Here is a 21,158-nt window from a genome sequence, read left to right on the forward strand (position 1 = left end):
CAGTGGCTCGGAGGCAGGTAGTCCATAGGGTATATCGTATAAGTAGACTAAGAAGCCCGGCGATCGCGTTTAGTGCGTTGCGGTTGGTCTGCGAGGCAACATCTCAAGACGCGGGCTCGGTTTCGGTTTCGGATTTGGACTCGGTTTCGGTTTCGGTTTCGGTTTCGGTTTTCAGCCAGGTATTCCGGAGTGCCACTTGAAAAATAAACTTCGCGTTGCGTGACAAAAGAGCTGGCGAATCTGCCCGCCTTGTCGAGTGCCTGTGTGCGAGTGGGAAATTGGCCAAAACAACAATAGAAATCCGCACAACAAAAGGCGAACAAAAGCTGCTTTTAATTGTGCACAAACGGCGGCTTGAAAGTTTACACGTGGAGTATAATAAATTAAAGGCAAAACTGAATCGACCACCAGTTGATCGAAACTCAGTCCGAAAACCCAACCGACTGGCTGGGAAAAACAAACGTCCAAGTGAGTTTTCCCGCGAGGTGGTTTCCCAGTGCAATTTGGGCGTGCCACCTAAACTAGTTGCACTTTGCCAGAGCATTCAGTCAAGTTGGCTGTCAAAGAAATCAGCGTTTAGCGTGAAAGGCCAATTTAATTAAATCGGGAAAAATATTGAAAGAAAATTGTGGGGAAAAAATAGTTGCTACAAAAAACAAGTATTTAATTGCAGTGTTTAAACAGGGATTGTAAATAGGAGTTATTGAAAATGAAAAAAAATTATCTTAAATTTTTTATAGCATTAAGTTTTAAAATAGTGATATTTTCTCAATAATTTTGTATTTAAAAAAAAAAACAAAAACAAGAAGAAATAAATTTATTTTAGATTTTTATAATGAAAGCTTTTTTGATAAGAATTAAGTCTCTTTAAGACCTTTAAAAAATAAACGAGGTAATGTAAAATGTTTAAATGTAAAAAATCTCATTAAAACATATATAAAAAAAATTAAGGGAAGTATATAAAAATAAAAAAACGATTATATATAAAGTCTCTGGTATCAAAGACAAACGGGGTTAGAAATCTCTATATTTCCATTTCCTAAATTTGCTGCTTAAAATTTAAATGTTGCAAATATTTGTGTTTAAGACACACAACTAATCATGGCAAAAGAGAAAAACAATAAGTCAGTTAAAGTTTTCAAAAGAAACTGCAATTAACCGCATGAAAGACAAATTAAGTGAGTTTTCCAAGAGGCATTTTCCCAGAGAAGCGAACCAGGCTAGCCAAACGAGTTGCTCCTCCGGACTTGGGCAATATGGCAGCGTGAAAGCAAATTTGAATATGCTTTCGGCCACACCTGGAAGGGCAAGTCAAAAAGCAATGGCCCAGTGATTTGCCAAGCTGTCGAGCAGTGACATAATCGTTCGGGATTTTTCGACCACCTCTGCTCATTTAGCAGCCGAATGCTAATAGAATTCCTTTCGATTTCGCATTCACTCGAGTGTGAAGAAAAGCTCGCCCGCCATCCAATTACCCCTACTATTTTCTGCACTGAAAAAAATATAAATATATATGTTTAGGCACTAAAGTAGAGTTTAAAGTCTATACTTTACAATTTAATTTCTATACTAACATGTCTACAACTGGGATTTTAATCCTCATCCCATTGATTTAGGCATGGTGTGTGTTTCTCTGACTATTTTCTTGCGGTGTACTACTTCCCCATGCCATCTATTTCGGAACAATGGCCATAAAAGTCAACGACAAGTGGCCGCTTGACATTTCTCCTACATTACTCGCAGGCGCTAGGATTATCACTCGAGTTCATTATAACCGCCTGGTTCTGTGATAAAACCGCGCTGACATTCTCAGATACTTAGACTCTCAGATAGTTGTTGCTGCTGTCGAGCGGTGGAGAGCCCAAGGTCGCCGCTTTTGCGACAAGGGCAAGGATAAGCCGCTGCGCCGCCATTGTGCCACACGAGTGTACACAAGAAATAAGGGCCAGAAAAAAGGAAAAAAAAATACAATAAAAGAGAAAAATGGGTGGCGGCTGGATTTGGGCGAGCAGATTTCAGTTCCATCAAATTTTCGGCATTTAAATTACATTGCCTTCGGGGAGCAGGCGCAGTAGAAGAAGTCAGAAGTTAGGCAGCAAAGTGCCACTGCCACTGCCATTGTTCGGCGGCACACGCGGCGTATGAGCAATCTGGCCTCGTTGCCACTTTTTCTGCCTGCGGGGTGGGAAAAGGCTCTTTGAGCGAAGTGCGTGCGTGGGCGGGGGTCCTCAGGGTGAGAATCAAAGTTTGTATACAGCCAGGAAAGTGGAGGAAAGTTAAAGCCAAACCAAAGTCAACCAAACGGTTAACCTTTTGTTTTTATGGTTGAGAAGTCTTATGGAGGCTTCCACCCATCCGAAAAGCATTCTTTTGTTTTATAAAACACCTTAGAGAGAATTCAATTTACCATGGGTTTTATCCTAGGCTGATTATTTAAATACTTTGGTATACTTATGGTTAAATAAGTAGCAGATGCTTTGTAAATTGTGTCTTACAACATTTTAGCTTTCGAGTTATCAGGACAAGGGCAAATAAATTGTTAAAGCACGGTTTTCTCAATGTCTTGTTAAGGTTATAGTCTCCTACAGATCTGTCAGAGTAAGTTGATAAAACTTATATGTTTTTGTCTGTTATTAAACGATTTAGTATGAAACTGGTTCCGACAATCCTGAAAAAGAAGTGCAGGTAAACTGACTTAACTGGAACATAACCTCTAGTTAAGGTGTTTCCATCAAATAAAATGTAACTAAATTTAAGAAACTGAATTTTTGGGACACAACAATTGAACTAGTTGACAAAAACTTTATTTAATATTCATAGAACAACGGCAAACTTGTGTATTTACTTACATTTGTCAAACAACGAATTGTTAAACTTACTTTGTAAGTTTCTCTAACATAGACAAAAGTTGTTTACCCACATGCAAAAGTTTTAAAACCCCTATCAAATAGTATTAAACATACATTGCCCCTTCAATGTCTTTGGCCAACTTGCAAGAAACTAGACTTTGGCCAGGGTTGACTTGGCCCTCAGTGGCGCTACTTCAATAACTCTTCAATTTGTGTGTTCCATTGTTTGAATTCGCATTTGACGAGCACTCTTGGTAGCTGTGCTCAATTTAACGCTAGCTAACTCCGACTTGGCTACTGGCAGCGACCGTAAAATGGGAATCCCCCTGCCCGCCGAACTTCACCCATTTATCTTGAGTGCTCCCGCGAGATCCAAGGGACAATCGTCGATTGTTTGCTGGGTGTTGTTTTTCAACTAACTCGAACTAAGTGCTGTCATTGCTGAAAGTTAAAATGAATATGGATGCCATAATATTTGCACTCTGAGCAAACACCTACAAGCTCAAAAGACTACTAGTTCTATCCCACTAAAAGTTATAGGCGAATCTCAATGGGCATAATGAACGCGATTGGCCCTGTATTGATTGATTTTGCCTGGCAAATCCACTTGGAAATGCATCAAAAGTTTCGCCAGCACTCCGAGAATCAGCATAAATACACAATTTAGTTAGCCGGCGGCGGGGCAGCAGATTGCTCAAAGTTGCTCAACTTTTTACATAATACTTTTCCCCACAGAACCAAGAACCGAGCACCAAGATGTCGGGCTTACGCAAAACATCCATTGCGCTGATGAGGCGCTCCACCTCCAGCACCACCGCCTCCATCCTGCCCCACTGCGGGGGCGGCGGAGCGGTGTCGCCGCCCAGCAGCGGAGTGGGCGTGGCCACGGAAATTGAAAAATCAATTGCGATGCAGCGACTGCGGACGGGCGAGTCGGCGAATCTGAAGAAATTAAATGTCAGGTTCGTGATTTTCCCAAACACTCTCTTGACGCGCTGCACAGCAAAAAAATATACCCTCTTAAAATATCTTTGGAATGCGTATAAGTTTTGATTCCTAAAATGCAGCAATTTTAATTGATTTTATAAACTTTTTTGGAATTTTTTTTCTATTTTCTTCACTTTTTTGTAAAATAATATCATTAATTTATCACTTTCCTGAAGAAGGTTACTTTTAACACTAGTACATATTTATTTGTTCGAAAATATAGCAGGAAAAGCACAGGCTTGGTATTATATTTTGTCCGTCGAGGTAAAATTATATTTTTGTTATTTTTACTTTATGAATAAAATTGTTTTAACAAACAAAGGCAGCTTTTTTCTATTTATATGATTATCTTCTTTTTTTTAGGATAGAGCAATACAATTTTAGGAATTTAAGCTCTTAAGTATTGAAATATTTCATATTATAATAATACAAGCATTTTTAGCTCTTTATGTTCATGCTAATTAATTTCATAAAAAAAATCGTAATAAAAAAATGAAACAAAAAACTAGTTATATCTTACAATAATAGAATATTATAATTTTTGTTGTTATTTATCATGACTCAAAAATTTACAACTTAAAAAAAAATATATATCTGAAAAGAAATATAATTTACTTTGATTTAAAATATAAACAAACTCATTTCAAAAATAAAATATATAATTTACTTTGATTTAAAATATGAAACACATTACAAATTCCATTAATTTCATTTCAAAAACAAAAATATATAATTTACTTTGATTTAAAATTTTATATTTTAACACATTACAAATTCCATTACATTTAATTTCAAGAGGAAATTGCAAATCCAATGAGAACTGCTTTTTAAAAACCCTTTTTTCCCTGTACCCAATTCGCACTAATTGACAGCCAAGGAGCAGCGACGGCGGCAACAGCAACGCGGGCTGCGGCAACCGCATTACCAGCGGAGACCACCAGCACCTCCGCCTCCGCGGCTGCAGTGCGTCCCTACTCGGAAGTGCCGGGTCCATATCCCTTGCCGCTGATTGGCAACTCCTGGCGCTTTGCCCCACTAATTGGTGAGTGGCACTCACTGGGAGACCCAGGAAGCACCGACAGCAATAACGATAACTAATAAACCCCTGTCACTTCCAGGAACGTATAAAATCAGCGACCTGGACAAGGTTATGAACGAGCTGCACGTGAACTACGGCAAGATGGCCAAGGTGGGCGGCCTGATTGGTCACCCGGACCTGCTCTTCGTCTTCGATGGCGACGAGATTCGAAATATATTCAAGAAGGAGGAGGCCATGCCGCACCGGTGAGTGATTAATCAACTTTTGTTATCCTCCGATGAGGCAGTGCGAGTTGCGTATGCGACCCGTGTGACATGTCAGTTCGGCATGATTGATCATCTTTAGCAGGCTCATGGGGCGTGGGAAAGAGGCTGGGATTCGGTTATGTAATTCGAAGTTTACACCGGGTGTTAGTTAAATCTAAATATAATTTTAGTGGGTTTTTGTTACCCTTTGTAACTTTTGTTGAACAGTTTAAGTAACCCTCTCATACGCTAAGGTAGTTCAACTAACCAGAGGTTTAATTTCGTTAGGATAGATAGACGAAGACAGATAGATCAATAGATAAATCTTATTTTAAAGAGTACCTTTATTATTCATCTTATCCTAAAGCTCTTTTTTGATCAGCTTAAATAACATTTTTTTGGCCTAGAGGTTATAAGCTAACCAAAGGTTAAAATAAGTTCTGGAAAAATGTTGTCAACCTAATATGGCTGACTTAAGGAATCAGATATATTCAAAAAAAGCTATGGATAGTTATAGTTCTATCTCATATAAGATATTTAGTTATCGAGTAGGTTTTCTATCTTTTTGTAATGGCTGTTGAAAAGTTGCAATAGCCTTAACAAGACCTGCTGACTTGTAGCTAACCGAAGCTTTAAACAAGTTGATTAAATGCGTTGTTAGCCCACGATTATGTAGTAGTTATGTCCTGCATGGCTGCACCTGGTCTGAAGTACCAGAAAACCCCATATGCCAAAGCCCACGCAATACAACATATACCATATAGCATATATACATAGCCACAGCAAAGTCAGTCATGCATGGGCGATTCCAAGAGGCCCCCTTTCAACCCCCTTTGCCAGCCCAATGCAAATGCAGTTCCTGTTTATTTATGCGCATATTGAACGAATGCAGCCCGTAATTAAATTATTAACTAACGAAGGCAGAAAATGGCGATTGCGACTGGAAATGCGGATTAAACGGGGATGTGTGAAAATATTGTGACAGATTGAAGAGCGATATAACAGTGGAGTGTTGAAGGGATTTCAAGCGACACAATAGCGTGGGATTGCCCTTATCCCTCTTTCTGAATTACATTAGTAATTCATGTGGTAAAAGGTTGTGTTAAAGGTTATCTGGACTAATAGCTTGAGTATGCAATCTAGAGGATACGAATATTTTGAGTGCCCCACATGTATCTTTTAAATACAAAATTAACAAGTTCATATATTTAAAACATATAATCGCTCCATTTAAAATGAAATAATTTGCGATATAAATTCCGCACCCGAAAACATGTCATCAAGATTCAAAATTTTTGCGCGTGATAAAAAATAAGCCATTAAATCGAAATTAGTTTTTGGACTTTCACTCCTCCGTCGGCCGGCTTTGGGCAATCCGATCCGTAGGCCTAGCAACCCGAGATCCAACCGAAATAAGACCAAACAAACCGAACTATTCACAAGCGCGGTTTTTGCATCATAGAAATAAATAAAACTGACCGAAACGATGGGGGAAAAAAGCAAACAAAACGAAAGTCACACAGATCGCTGGCGTGGCCATAACTTTTATAAGCTTTCTTTTCTCCGCCTTTCCCTATCGCTCAGTATCACTCGGACGTATCTGCGAGTCGCAGCCGTGGCCATGAACCAAATTTAACAAGTTACGTTTGTGTTTTCAATCGTTTATAGACATCTAGTAGTGTATGGAGCGATGGCGAATCGCAGACGGTGCAAAAGAGCCAAACATCCATTGTTTGCCTTTGGCCGGCACATTTGGCAAGTCATCATTAAAGCGGGCGAAAAGAATGGCTAATAGATTGGACATGGGACAACATTAACGTAATGTTGACTCGTTAACCGGCAGATAGACGGCAGACAGATTGATGAATGAACCATCTGCCGGCGCAGAAGTGTGAGGCCTAACTACTGCCCAACTGACTAACTGACAGATTGACCGACTGACTGACTGGCTGACTGCCCATCTGACCATTTGATTGATGAAGATATGTAACCGAGGCGTCGGCTTTGTTGACTTTTTTACGAGGTCCATAAAATCCAGAGAAACGCCAGTTCGTGTGTGGGAATATCTAACTCGGAAAAGGTTTTCACGGCGTTTGGGCCAAGAGTTCCGATCGTGACAATCGCGGGGTCAAGTTTTATTTACAAGCCTGTAAACAGAGGGCTTCTCGGGGTTCCCGGCCAAGTGTTTAACATGCAAAAGACGTCACTTCAGATTTAGCGTTAGTCAAACAAACTTGTTTATCTCATTTCTCCAGCCTACTTCTTGAGATACTTTTGCTTTTCTCTATTCTTTGTCATGTTTAGAATGTTTATATTAAGAAACTAGTATTTGATAAACCAACAAATATTTTAAATGTTGATAAATATTTAGTTGAGGGAACAAAATTCAAATAGAAAGAAAACGTTATTGAGAAGTTATAAACCAACAAGATATATAAAATACCAGGTAAATAAATTGGGAAAAAAAGAATATTTAAACAAATAGACTACTTAAAATGCTAAACGTATTTTTAAACATATAAAAAGAATTGTATTGTTAAGTATAACTAATTTTCGAATTATTTTTTAATATTTTGCTGGTCAATAAACAAAATAATGATATGAAGAACAAAAAAATGTTGGTTTAAAACAAAATAATTTATTTTACCTCTTTTAATATTTTGCAGTTTAATGATCATCATTTCATTGTATTTATTTTAAATTTTATTGCAATTTTCTGTAAACATTATTACACCAAATATTGAGTTCTAGCAAAGATTAATAAGTAAAACCGGAAAGTAAGTGCCATGACTTCACTCTTCTTGCCTATTTTTAAACCATTACGTTCTTGGCAACTGTCTGCTAGTACCGAAATTTGCATAATGCGATGGGGAATATCTATCTATTTCATAGACACTTCAGGGCTGGGTTTTCTCGACGTTTTGAGGCACAACCATCCTACATATTCGCACTTAAATCTCGCATTTAATTGAGCATTTCGTTGCCCAGGGCAACCCAAAGTCAGCGGGAATTGAAAAACAAGCGTCGAACAGTCGAGTCGAGTCAAACGCTCCGAGTTGTTGGCCAAGTTGTGGGCCAGAGTGGTGCATAAAACAAAAGCCAATAAATACGCTTCTTTTATGTGCTCTGTGACAAGCGAGTAGACAAATATAATGCAAATACTAGGATGGTATAAGCGCACATACTTATATAGTATATGTCCGGGGGTCTGGGCGCCAGGAGAAGGAGTGGGACATCGCTTCATTTTGTGTGGGCTTCGGCATGGGTTGTGTTTGATGTTGCCGTCGCCGGTCTGTCTGCACGCAAGGGCAGGCGACCTCAAAGGGGGCGGTTGGGTGGATTCGAAGGGGCGGGGTTTTGGCCAACTCATACTCACACGCCTACGTGTATACTTTATACAGAACAAAATAATGAAACAAATTTGTGATTATATCGGAGTATTTACCTTTGAAATAAATAGGCTTTGTGGTTCTATAGACATACATTTTCAAATATTTTTTTATTCTGGATAAATAAGAACCTTGTTATTTAAAAATTACGCTATAAGTATAATATATAAGTATATTTCAATGTAAATGACAAATAATCTCTTTACGTTAGGTTTGATAAAAAAAGGTATCTTTTAGTTGTATACCGTCGTCTATGTTAGGGTGCTACCTATTTTTGTGTAGATTTTTAATTGCCCTGAGAGAGTCAAAACTTAATTTAAAAAAATTGTTTTAAAAGGTTTTTGAATTTAAAATATGCCCTATTATTTTAAATTACCTAAGCATCACTTATACTTTTAAAACAAATTTTTTTATTTTTTGCAAAAAATTGTAAAAACCATACGTGAAAAATGTGAAATTTTAAACCTACTTTCAAAATGCAATCAGTTAGCTTTCGAAAGCAAAACTGTTTGACTAAAATCAAGCTTGTTTATATTGTGCCACCCTAATGTAGTACTTATACTGCACAATGGCTTAAAACCAATATTATAATCATTTCTTCTGTGTACCTGCAATATATACTTTTATTTATTCCCTTTTCTCGCAACAACCCACTCTTTGTTTGCCGTGCAACCCAGACCCTCGATGCCCTCGCTGCGCCACTACAAGGGCGACCTGCGACGCGATTTCTTTGGCGATGTGGCCGGCCTAATTGGCGTGTAAGTAATGCGCTTGCATAACGGATATTATGGCGGGCACTCGGAGGGCACACCCACCCCGTTGTGTGCACTTTTCTGAATTTTCCACCCCCTCCCCCACAGGCACGGACCCAAGTGGGAGGCCTTCAGGCAGGAGGTGCAGCACATCCTGCTGCAGCCGCAGACGGCCAAGAAGTACATTCCGCCGCTAAACGACATTGCCAGCGAGTTTATGGGCCGGTAAGTAGGAGTCTGAGCAGCAGTCAGGCTGTTATGCAATCTGCATCTATATGTATATGTACACGCCCCCATCTAAATCCCCCTCTGCAGTATTGAGCTGATGCGCGACGAAAAGGACGAGCTGCCAGCCAATTTCCTGCACGAGCTGTACAAATGGGCCTTGGAATGTAAGTAGTTGCCAATTGCATTCGGCTTATACGATTATGACACTTTGCTGGCAGTATTTATTGAAAAATGGCCAAGGCAATTAGGCTGTAATGACCCAGGATACCAAGGACTAGCCAGGAACTCACTTTCAGTTTTTTACAGTGCAGTGTAATGTATGCAAATGTAATTTAACTTTTGGGTGTGAGCTTTTCCTTGGCTTGTCCAAAATGCCACACAACGTTTTCTAATTAAATCAAAACTTGTTGGCCAGAATTTGCTTGTTTGAATAAATTATGAACTGTAACCGACACTACATTTTAACAAATTAGAAAAGTTTTAATTGGCAGAAAAGAGTTCCACGTAGCATAACTTTAGTTTTATATAATAATATTATTTTTGAGACCTATTTTAGAATTTTTTTTTAACGAATTTATGTTTGCAAAAAGCTTTAACGTTCTTTGAAAATTAATAATAATTTTTTGAAACCCCCTCCAGCTGTGGGTCGTGTTTCCCTGGACACGAGACTCGGCTGCTTGTCGCCTGAGGGCAGCGAAGAGGCCCAGCAGATCATAGAGGCTATCAACACATTCTTCTGGGCTGTTCCAGAACTGGAGCTACGAATGCCCCTGTGGCGGGTTTATACCACCAAGGCATACAGAAGCTTCGTGAAGGCTTTGGATCAGTTCACAGCGTGAGTTTGTTAAATTATAAATACTTGAAACGATGAAATCATTTTCCCATTAGAATTTGCATGAAAAACATTGGCAAGACCATGGACAAGGCCGATGCCGATGAGGCCAGGGGAGTGCCCAAATCGGAGGCGGACATATCCATTGTGGAGAGAATTGTGCGAAAGACGGGCAACCGCAAGCTGGCTGCCATCTTGGCGCTGGACTTGTTTTTGGTGGGCGTAGACACGGCAAGTTCAATGTCTAGATCTCTATTTTTGTTATAAAATATTAAGCAAATACCTCAATAACCCATAGACCTCTGTGGCTGCCTCCTCCACCATCTACCAGCTGGCCAAAAACCCAGACAAACAGCAGCGCCTCTTCGACGAGCTGCAGAAGGTGTTCCCCCATCGCGAGGCGGAGATCAACCAGAATGTCCTGGAGCAAATGCCCTACCTGCGAGCCTGTGTGAAGGAAACCCTGCGGTATAAAGACACTTTCCCCGCTTATCCCAAAGAGCTTCTGTTTTAATGGCTAACCCTTTTCGCCGCCCTGCAGCATGCGACCCGTGGTGATTGCCAATGGCCGAAGCCTTCAGTCGGATGCTGTCATCAATGGTTACCACGTGCCCAAAGGTGTAAGTTTTTTCGGCCCCGAGCGACCTTCTGTGCTGGCACCTCACTGCCATTTGTTCTCCTGCTTTTCAGACGCACGTTATCTTCCCCCATTTGGTTGTCTCAAACGATCCCGCATATTTCCCAGAGCCCAAGCGTTTTCTGCCCGAACGCTGGCTTAAACAGTCCGCGGCAGATGCAGGTGAGTTGGTCACAAGAACATGGCTGTAAAACACGTAGCAACGCTCGAGTCAAGTGCTATAAAATGTCAACGACTTGGTTCGCAAAAGGCAGTGACTTTTTGCCGCTGGCAGACTATTCCTTACGATGCCTTTTATAGAAATAGCAACGGAAAGAAACATTTTTTAAATAAAGGAATTTTTAGTTAGCTATAGGAAAATAAATTTATCTTGCAACATTTTTTTTTAACAACTTAAAAATATATAACAAATTAAAAATTGTTTGCTTGTTTTTCATTTTGAAAATTCTTATTAAAAACAAAATAGGTATTTAGGTATTTTGAAAAATAATTAAAGTACCTCTCTGCTTTGAGGTCCGTTTTTTCAACTTTATGTTAAATTGAAAACAAACAAAACTGAAAAACTTATCACAATCTAGACTGTTGCGATTGAACCCTTTAATTTAACAATAAATATATTTTTCGTTGATTTTCATTTAAATATTTATAAGTTTTATATTATCTTGCTTAGAACACTTGGTTTAAATATTTCGATCATCTAACCGTAGGTTAACATAAGGTTAAGAAAATTGCGCAAAACAAGAGTTTTTTTAACAAGAATATAGGCTTGGAAAGTGGAGATAAAGCAATTTAAATTTGAGATGCAACTTTCTTTTTAAAAACAAAAGTGTTTTCTCGTCCGCATGTCAAATTTAACATACGCAGCATACAGCTTTAAAAAATGTATTGGAATTCAGAGCTTTAAGCGTATTTTAAGCTAACGATGTAAGGGTTTGGTTTTAAGCGAACTACAATTTTTTTGAGTGTTCTAACCGAGGTGCCCTTAATTTTCAGCAGGATGCCCCCATGCCAGTCAGAAAATTCACCCGTTTGTGAGTCTGCCCTTTGGCTTTGGGCGCCGCATGTGCGTGGGTCGCCGCTTCGCCGAAATCGAGTTGCACACTCTGCTGGCCAAGGTGGGTTTCCTCCGGTGCACCTGCTTTGGAACCCCTTTAATTTGCCATGCTTAATTCTCGCAACAGATCTTCCGCAAATACAAGGTCTCGTACAATTCGGGTGAGTTTGTGTACCGCGTGAACTCCACGTACATACCGCAGTCGCCTCTGAATTTCAAACTGACGCCGAGGGACGAGTGAGGAGCGAGAGCAGTGGGTCCAGAGAAGGGATCTGGGTCTGGAGGCCCCGAGAGCTCAGCCTCAAAGCTGCAGTGACACACGGCGGATGTATGATATTTATAGTCAAAGCCCAGCTGCTTTTTCTGCCGCTGCGGTGTTTCTTTCTAATTAAGCAAATGTACATGGCACACACAGAATTTCACAGAACTTGCCACGAGCGCAGTTCTGTGGGTGCGTGTAACTAAATAAACTTTGTGTAGTCACGTTGATACATGTGTATATAGGACCATTATATTCCCCCATATTAGTTTTAGTTACTTTCTCTCCCGAAGAATAATTGTGCCCAATAAAGCGTCGAAAAGTATGCAATAAACTGTCAGTTTCTGTTTGTTTTTCTTGCCTTGGCATTATCATTAATCAACAAAAAGTCAAGTGGGCTTAGCCTGGCACAAAGTGTGATGGCTAAGGTCAAGCCATGCCAATCCATGCTCATGATTAATAGGTTTTTATTAAGTGTAACATTAGTTGTGTCGGTTGAGTGGTTTGGAGAGGCTAATCTTGAAAGTGATGCAGTATTGGTATTGATTTTAAAATTTGTTCCTACTCTTTGCAGAAAGCTCTTCAAAGATACAGACTATTGCCCAGATAATTGCACAAGTAATGGTATTTTTAGAATGCTATTAAGAACACCAGAAATATTAAGTTACAAATCAAATGTAATGAGCGAAAATCACGTATTCGACAGTCGTAATGATGTAGCTTAAAATAAATTTGATGAAAGGCCAGTCGTGATATGCCACAGTTAATTTTAGCCAGGAAAACCCAGGAGTATTGAGTTTCAAATGTCTAAGATATTTATACACAGCCTTGATTTTTAGGAATGTTGGCCTAGTTTATGAAGTTTGATACCTTTTTCATAAAAATATTGTTTCAAATAAATTTAAAAACCCTATTTTGGGTAACAAATAAATATAGATTAATTATAATAAATACAAATCTAGTCTATTTAGTGAGTTATTTGTCCGGTAAAACGTTTAGAACTCCTTAAATATTTTCCAAAATTAATAGAAAAATCACTTTACTTTTAATATATGCTAGTAGTCTGATAAAATTTCAAGAACTCGTTAAATATTTCAAATTTTTAACGCAAATCACTTTGCTTTAACTATTGGTGTTAATAAATGTTAATGGTCTGGTAACATGTTTAGAAGTCATAAAATATTTTTATAATTGCTGTTTAGTTTTGTAACGTTTCAATCTGCACGCTCTAAAGTAAATTATTTAAAATAATACACAACTTTTGGCCGCCAACGTGTTTGCAAAACGATAAAAAAAACACGATTTAAAGTAATGTTGCCCCACCACCTGCCCATGTCACTTGGCACCCCATTTTTCAGGCGGCTGAATCTACGTATACGAAATGATATTGTACTCACTATTTAGCGGAATCGTTCAGTTGGTATTCGTTGCTGCGCGAGAAGCACTCCTGGACACCGGCATCCTGCCAGAGGCGTTTCATGGCGGCCAGCAGCTCCTCCGAGAAGGGCTCGGTGTCGTGCATCCGCTGGCACACGTCGAACACCATCTTGGCATCGCTCTGTAGGGAGTGGTGTGGGAAATCCCAGGGAAAATAGTTGAGCAAAAGCAAGAGAGAAAGCTATAGTCGAGTGCTCCGACTATCGGATACCCCTTACTCAGCTAACTAACCTTAAAATAGATATATCTTTGAGTGGAGACTTAGAAACATCGATGTTTACATTTTATCTACTTTAGATTTTACATGTTTTACTTTTATCTACTGACATCATTAATGACGGCAGAAGGCTTATATCTTATAAGCTAATACCCTGATTTTAACAATTTTCGGCGTGCCGGTAGGTATTGAGAAGCGGAATTAAATAATATTAAATTTAAATTGTAAGCTTTGATAATTGGGCGGTTTGTGGGCGTTAAAGTGGGTGCGGCACCCTTCTGAAATTCATTTGCAATGCGCCAGAATCTCTAGATTTTGCATGCCTAGTACCAACGTGCTAGCTTTTTTGGTTTCAGATATTTAAGCTTTCATACGGACAGATAGGATCAAGTATCTCTACACTGTATAGGGTCGAAAACGTTACATACTCTCCGGCGAATCTAATACACCCTTTTGCCCGCGAGTAAGGGGTGCACCACTGAATGGCGACTCATTGGGTACTTACCTCCCGCTCGTTATTGCTGTACTGAATACTTAGGTTTGGCATCGCGCGCAATATTGCAACTAATGATTGTATTGTGTTGCTGTAGACAACCGGTCGATATTGTTTAAAGTCCTCCGCAGTGAAGCCGCTCTCGTGAATGATTTTCATCTGTTTGACTATTGTGCTCTTGCCCGACTCACCGGCACCTAGAAGTATACGAAACGAAACGGACGGCAGAATCAAGTTAGAGAGATATGCATATATATATCTGGCATATAGATGGGGTCTTTATGCGTCTGGTTATGCTGTTATCGGCGCCGACAAAAGATCTTAGAGGGTTGCAAATATTTATGCTGCGCTTAGTTCTCGAGCACTAAATGTCTGTTCTTTGTATTCCTCAAGTAGGGCTTAATGGCCCTTGAGCACACACAACCCGACGGCCAAAGCCACAGCCACCCACCCACATCGTGATTGCGATTATCGTTATCATTATCATCATCCTCTGGTCGCCAATGTATCATCTTGAGATGCCCGTCGGCCAAGAGAAATGAGAAAAACGCAAATGCTGGGGGTTTGGGTGGGGGGCACAACTATAAATGGCAAACAAATGATTAATTGTTTGGCCCTGGTCATCTGGCGACTGTATAGACGGACTCCTTTTTCTCTTTTTTGCTCGCCTGTATCTTGAAGGATTTGCAAGCTGCAATTTTAGCAGAATTTCCATCCAATTGAATGCAATTTGTTAATTGAGTGTCTGCTGAAGGGGGTTTTGTGATAAACGAGATAATCGACACGGCTGAGAGCTCGGCTGGAAAATTGCTTAGGCTAGCTGGCCTTGGGAAATGGCATAATTTGATAAATGGTAATTGCATTCGGCTATTTTAGCTGCCGACTAGAGCTTAATCCTCTCTAAGAAGATTAGAATGAAAAGGCGTTTGTTGGGTACAAAAAATAACTCTTGTAAGCCTTTTTAATAGATATAACTTAATTATAGGTGAAATGATGAATCACAGCCTGTTAAATTATATTAAAAACTACAAATATTTAGAATATATTCTTAGTATACATTGTATACTTATAATATTCTAATGAAATACTACAAATATATATATCTTTTGGTTATGAATGGATGCTTTGATATACACACCTCTGTCTTTGGATATCATGAATCAATGTAAAGAGTTCATTGTCCACCACTTGAAAAAGTTCACACGTCTTTATATAATTTCAAAAATACTCTTTTAAAAGAACTCCACCCAAGATGAAACCCAGGAAAATGTTTAGATTTTGAAAACGTAAGAGCACAAGAGCTTTGGAACAGGGAAATTTCCCTATTTTGTTTATAGAGGTTACCGGGGGACTGAGTAGGCACCTGAGATTAATGTTTTGTTTGTGTGGAAATCGAAGGCAAAGTGCTTAAATTTAATGCCTTCGTGGATTGCAGGAAAACAAAAGATACGAAAAAAACGATTCGGCCAGCCGAGAGTGAGATAGAGATGATTATTATTATGAATTCTTGGATGCGCACGGCAGAATAAGAACAATTTTTTAAATAAACATTTCCAGTACGCCTCGAACACACACTCACACACACACGCAGTGGGTGTTGCCTGAAAATGAACAATTTTCGTTCTGAAACACACGCAAAAGTGTCAGAAATTGAAATCTTTTCCCCCACTGCCAAACATTTGGGGGCGAGTCGGAGGGCAGAGGAGGAAATTAAATGAAATACACGAAATGTAAACAGCGAAATGGGGCTGTAGCTGGTGGAGAATGCAGCCGGAGATGAGAGCCACTGAAAAGTGTATGAAAATATGGAAATTACTCATTTGGCCAGCGGCAGAAGCGAGCAACGAAATGCAATTTTCCCTACATTTTCCGCCTTGATTAACAGCCCAAATTCGGCCAGTTTTCCGTATTTTTTGCTCGTTTCGCAATGCGGAAAATTCGCTTTCGCAGGGGCGGTGTCTATTTTTCATTTCGCTTAATGCCTCCCAGCGGACATGTTTATTATGCCCGCTTATCACAAATCGGAATCCAATTGCAATTACAATCAACCGCCATATATTATTGCACATATGTACATATTTTCCACGACTCTTGCACACAGATACACACACACACACACACACACACCAGCCCTCCTTGCGATTCACCCGCAAACAAGTGACCTTGAACTTTCCGTCTGATGCATAAAAATATTATTGTGATTATTAAATTTATGGCATTGCACTACTGCCGCCCTAAGCAATAATCGAGAGGGAACTGTGCCAAGAAAACGGAGGCACAACTGCAGTTCCGCTGCCAGCAATCGATATAAGTAATTAAATAATTGATAGCAATAACTATAGATTCAAGGGAAGGTTGTGTGAATTATTTATGGACTGCCGTAAGTACGAATCAGGATGACTTTTGCATTTTATATTGCTTGTTTATGTTTCGCTGTTTAAGCAAAATGTTGTTAGAAAATTGTATGTAATTGGATGGAATAACTTAATGTTTTCAATATCAACATAGTTTTCTTATAATTTGAGGTAATACAATATTATATTTTTTACATAATACTGATATAAGAGTTTAAAATATTTCTAGTTTTGGTTTTCATTTAACAACATTGATTAAAAAGTTGTTGTTAGTCGAGAGACTTCATATTCAGTTAAAATCTATTGATTTTTTATTAGTTAAACTAAAAAAATATAAATTTTTACTATTATAGGTATTTTGAAGAAAATAAAAAATGATTTAAATATATTAATCCCTTTCTAAAAACAAACATGTTATACAACAGATGTTATAGTTAAAACTCTCACTTAAATATTTAAAAATAAATACTCCAGTTTAATATTCATATGCAGTTCTTTATTTTTAATATAATATTCTTTTATGAATCTCAGAGTATCGGATATGAAGTCCAATCCAATTTTGAATGATCTTTTTTGCATTCATTTAAAAGGAGGAATTTTTAAGAAACAACCCAAAACTTAACACCAACTTTTAACTTCAAAATAGGCCCCAAATTGTCATGTTTGTGCCACAAATAGCATCTGTCAAAGGCCAAGGCTGCACAGCTGAGGGACAAAAATGTCGATGCTCCTTCTAAGGACATTCTCGGCGTCATAATGAACCGCCAGGGCAGCCGCTAAGTATGCTACACTAATTTTAGCCCAGCCGCGAATTAAATATTCAGGTGGCTTTTGGGCACCCCGAGTTCGCATAGGCTGCCCAAATCGCCTGGGAAAACCGGGGAAAACTCACCCAGCAGCAGGAGCTTGATGTCCTTTGCCGCCTGTATGCCGTCCTCCTTGAGGTTGCGCTCGATGAGGCGACTCCTGGCGGCTGCGGCTCGCTCCTCGGCAGACTGTGCGCAGCCCATGGTGCGTATTGCCTCGACGCAAAACGTTTTGAAGGTCGTTTGGTATCGGCCAACTCAATGGCCGACTACGTTGCCAGCGAAGAAAACCAGGTGTACAACGCGTGGGATTCGAATTCTGGGGATCTAACTACTTCTGCTATCCGAGAGCTGCGATCTGGTCACTTTACTTTAACCTCCAGTTTGATTTGCCAATTTTCTATTGGTTTGCTCATTCACTTTTAGTCACTAGTATTAACTTTTTGTGGTTTTTCCGTTTTTACTTTTATCTCAATTGTATCTCTAACTGAGGCTCACTGCAAAAGGGACACAACTATGTTATCCAACAATTCAGTTTTGTTTTCATCTGCGCATTTTGTTTTGATCCGCTCGAAAAAAGAATCTCAAGGATACGCGTTTTGACCGCTAACGGTCGAGTCCAATTGTAAACTGAAAAATACGCGTGTCCAAGAGCAAGGAAATTCGTTACTCGCCGCTCGCAGATGCGGGAAATTTTGTTGTCTTTGGCTAGGAAAAACTAGACATCCAAAGAGAGAGAGCGAGAGGGCGAGCAAAAGCAGCGAGTGGAAAAGCTCTAGGCGAGGGCTTTCTGAGCCAAGGAAAAATGTGTAATTAAGGAGCGTGTTTTTCATTAACCAAAACTCGAAGTGCGTACAAATATGGCAAAAATCAATAATTTACTATGATAATTTCATGTTTTTCTATTTAGGTTTCGGTAAGTTCAGAATTGAAAAACCCATATTAAATATATTTTTTTAGCAATTATTATAATCTTTATGATTTATGGCTTCATTATCGCTGAAAATTTCTTAACTTTTTGCATTTTAATGTCTTTTTTTCACGCGCTGTCTTACAAGTGGCCATAAACAAGAGAGAGGGAGTGGGAGAGAGAGGGCTGGAAATTGGGCACATGCTGACGCAAGGAGGCGTTCTTTTTTGTTGTTTCAGCCAAATAAGAAAAGCACAAACAAAACTTTTCTTTTGTACACTTGGCAGCTATTTGTTTTTGTATTCCAGCAGGCCAAAATGATTCATGCGTTTATCCAAAAAAAAAAAGGAGACAGAAAATGGGGGGAGAACTTTTTGCGCATATTTAAGCGCCAAACTGAATTGTTGTTAACACCACAAATTAACCCACTTAATTAATACACTATTTATAATATTCCACACTTTAGTTTTTAGCGTTTTTTGTTTTATGTTAAGAACTCTAATTTAACGGTTTCTAGCTCTCTTTTGTGCAAGTTTTCCGGAGAGCTGGCAGAATTCAACTGAACTAACGGAACTGTGTGCCTGGATGCGCTGGAAGTGCGCTCTCTCTTTGGTTTTTTTCTGGTGCCGCCCAAAGAGGCGAGCTTTCTCAGTACCCACAAAAGCTCAGAGAGTGGGAGCAGGAAGTGAGAGCGCCTGCGCATGCGCCACTGGAAAGTCGAAGAGTGAAAATAACGAGTTTGCGCAGGACAAAAGCAGCGAGTGGCCGCAAGACAAGGACAGCCCCAAAAGCAACGAGTGCGCCCACGCGATTTTCGTTTTTCATTCATTTTTATTTTCCTTTTTCGTTGTTTTTTCGAGCAACTTAAAGTGGCTTTGCAGTTTAAATGGAGAATGCCATTTGCTACCTACCCCCCTCGCACACAATTAAGTCGACGGCTTTAGAAGTTTGCCACGTTTATGGGCCAAGCCAAAGCGCATTAGCACAAAACAGTTGGCCAGCAGCAGGATCCCTCTCTCTCTCTCTTTGCCTCCCGCTTTCTCTCTACGGCCCTGCATAACGGTACAGCGGAAAATCGAGGGAAATCACCATTAGATAAAACAATCGCATTGATTCGATTGATGGGATTCATGCGACGGGAACTTTGATTGAATGCTTGGATTCAATGGTTCGAATACCTGCATCTGAAAATCGAGATTATGAGCAAATCAATTAACAGTCCCATCAAAAATGCCATTGAGCCCCAATTAAGAAATTGTCTTGCCTATCAACGAGCGAAATGTCGGCCATTATTTATGCTTAATTGTACAGTGGAGCCCGGTTGTCGTGGATTTATGGCCCACGCTAATGGATCGTGTTTAGTCTGGGTAGCTACTTACAGTCCTTAGCAATGACCAATTTATAGCGTTCCTAATCAGCTTATTCAGTTTGTAAATGCATCCGAAAAATTTCCGAGAATTATTATTAAAATATAGGAACTAGAAAGTTCCGGAATTTTCAGGAAATGTATGGTATATTATATTTTTTTTATTTAAAGTACGAAATATTTTAGAGAGTTATTGTAAAAAAAATAGTTTTTAGAAAATATATGTAGGAATCTTCTTAAAAGTATATGGTTCTACGGTATCAAAAAACACTATTACTTCCGAAAAACTACATAGTTTATATCTACATATATATTAAATATTTAACAACCTTTTTTATTTTCCTTAAGTGGGTTTTCTTTAGCGGCTGATTTCTTATATTTAAAATAGTAGAAGAAGACAATGAAAATACTACATACGTATGCTTGATTCGAAATTTAAAGTTGAACTTCCTAACTTATATAAACAAGGACAAGTCACTAACTTCGCCCTAAATTAAAATTGACTTATTAGTAACGACTCTTTCAACTGACTTTGTGGATAATTTACTTGGAATTCGTTAATGCACAAGTGCATCCCAACCTTTTGCTGTCATTCCAAACTTTTTGTCCGTAAATTCCTATTAACTAGATACAAGATGAATTAACTCACAACATAGTGCGCATCATTCAAAGAACGCACTACATTTGTCTCTCAAATTTCCCAGAAGTCATAGTCAATGCTTTGTCCAACTGATATCAGTTTACCTTGAACTCATGCGGATGCCAATTAAGGGCTGACATCCTCATTCCGAACCTTTGACAAGAGGCAATCAGGAAGTTTCCCGGGACAAGCCTGATTTTCCGAGAAATGTTGTCCCCACCATGCGAGGTTGGTTCAAGGCGGCGATAATTGCCTACACGTTCCCGAGTCAAAGGGTTAAGGAAAAACAGGCATTGTACGACGAGCAAATGGCGTGATAAAAACAAAATGTCAAAAAAGGACATAGAAAGTGCACGAACTGCACAGAGAAAAGTGTGGGAACATGAAAAATTAAATAGTACTTGTGTAAGTAAAACGAAAAACACCATTTTTATAAAGAATAATATACCTATACTTGTATCATTTTTATAAGAATTAATTTAGGAAAAATGTAGGAACATGAAAAATTAAATAATACTTGTGTAAGTAAAACCAAAAACACCATTTTTATAAAGAATAATATACCTATACTTGTATCATTTTTATAAGAATTAATTTAGAATTCCAAAAACATGAGGAGACAGTCAAAAACATATTTTACAAATTTAGTTTGCTTTAAAGAAAT

General features: G+C 39.0%; 2 protein-coding genes across 6 annotated transcripts in view; one reads left to right on the plus strand and one right to left on the minus strand.

Annotated features, from left to right (window-relative positions):
- LOC108036365 (G protein alpha o subunit) overlaps positions 1-21,158 on the minus strand; it is a 34,704-nt gene that overhangs the window by 6,968 nt on the left and 6,578 nt on the right. For 2 of the 4 annotated variants that reach the window (XM_017112446.3, XM_017112448.3), the window contains exons 3-4: positions 14,431-14,615; positions 13,669-13,829 (exon numbers count right to left, since the gene is read on the minus strand). In XM_017112446.3, coding sequence (XP_016967935.1) covers positions 13,669-13,829; positions 14,431-14,615 — 346 coding nt within the window. Of the gene's footprint in view, positions 1-13,668; positions 13,830-14,430; positions 14,616-17,664; positions 18,175-18,917; positions 19,054-21,158 lie in introns of those variants that run through there. The other 2 variants (XM_017112447.3, XM_050887074.1) reach the window with 2 other exon arrangements.
- Positions 67-12,611, plus strand: LOC108036364 (probable cytochrome P450 49a1). Of its 2 annotated transcripts, none has more exons than XM_017112445.3 (14): positions 67-468; positions 3,585-3,811; positions 4,709-4,878; positions 4,955-5,120; positions 9,187-9,267; positions 9,370-9,486; positions 9,577-9,653; positions 10,129-10,324; positions 10,378-10,552; positions 10,620-10,789; positions 10,863-10,941; positions 11,012-11,120; positions 11,952-12,073; positions 12,140-12,611. In XM_017112445.3, the coding sequence occupies exons 2-14, from the start codon at positions 3,606-3,608 to the stop codon at positions 12,251-12,253; spliced, it is 1,782 nt and encodes a 593-aa protein (XP_016967934.1). In that variant the 5' UTR covers positions 67-468; positions 3,585-3,605; the 3' UTR covers positions 12,254-12,611. The 2 variants fall into 2 exon arrangements, with proteins under 2 accessions (XP_016967934.1, XP_043948137.1); XM_044092202.2 differs by having other exon boundaries at positions 11,955-12,073.

The sequence above is a fragment of the Drosophila biarmipes genome, chromosome 2R (assembly GCF_025231255.1).
Source record: "Drosophila biarmipes strain raj3 chromosome 2R, RU_DBia_V1.1, whole genome shotgun sequence".
In the NCBI taxonomy this organism is placed as follows: domain Eukaryota; kingdom Metazoa; phylum Arthropoda; class Insecta; order Diptera; family Drosophilidae; genus Drosophila; species Drosophila biarmipes.

Excerpts from the sequence above, each read along its gene's own strand:
- LOC108036364 (XM_017112445.3), top strand. The coding sequence starts at position 3,606 with ATGTCGGGCTTACGCAAAACATCCATTGCGCTGATGAGGCGCTCCACC. Across the intron at positions 9,268-9,369 it reads GTGGCCGGCCTAATTGGCGT|GCACGGACCCAAGTGGGAGG; the intron begins GTAAGTAATGCG and ends CCTCCCCCACAG. Across the intron at positions 10,553-10,619 it reads TTTTGGTGGGCGTAGACACG|ACCTCTGTGGCTGCCTCCTC; the intron begins GCAAGTTCAATG and ends AATAACCCATAG.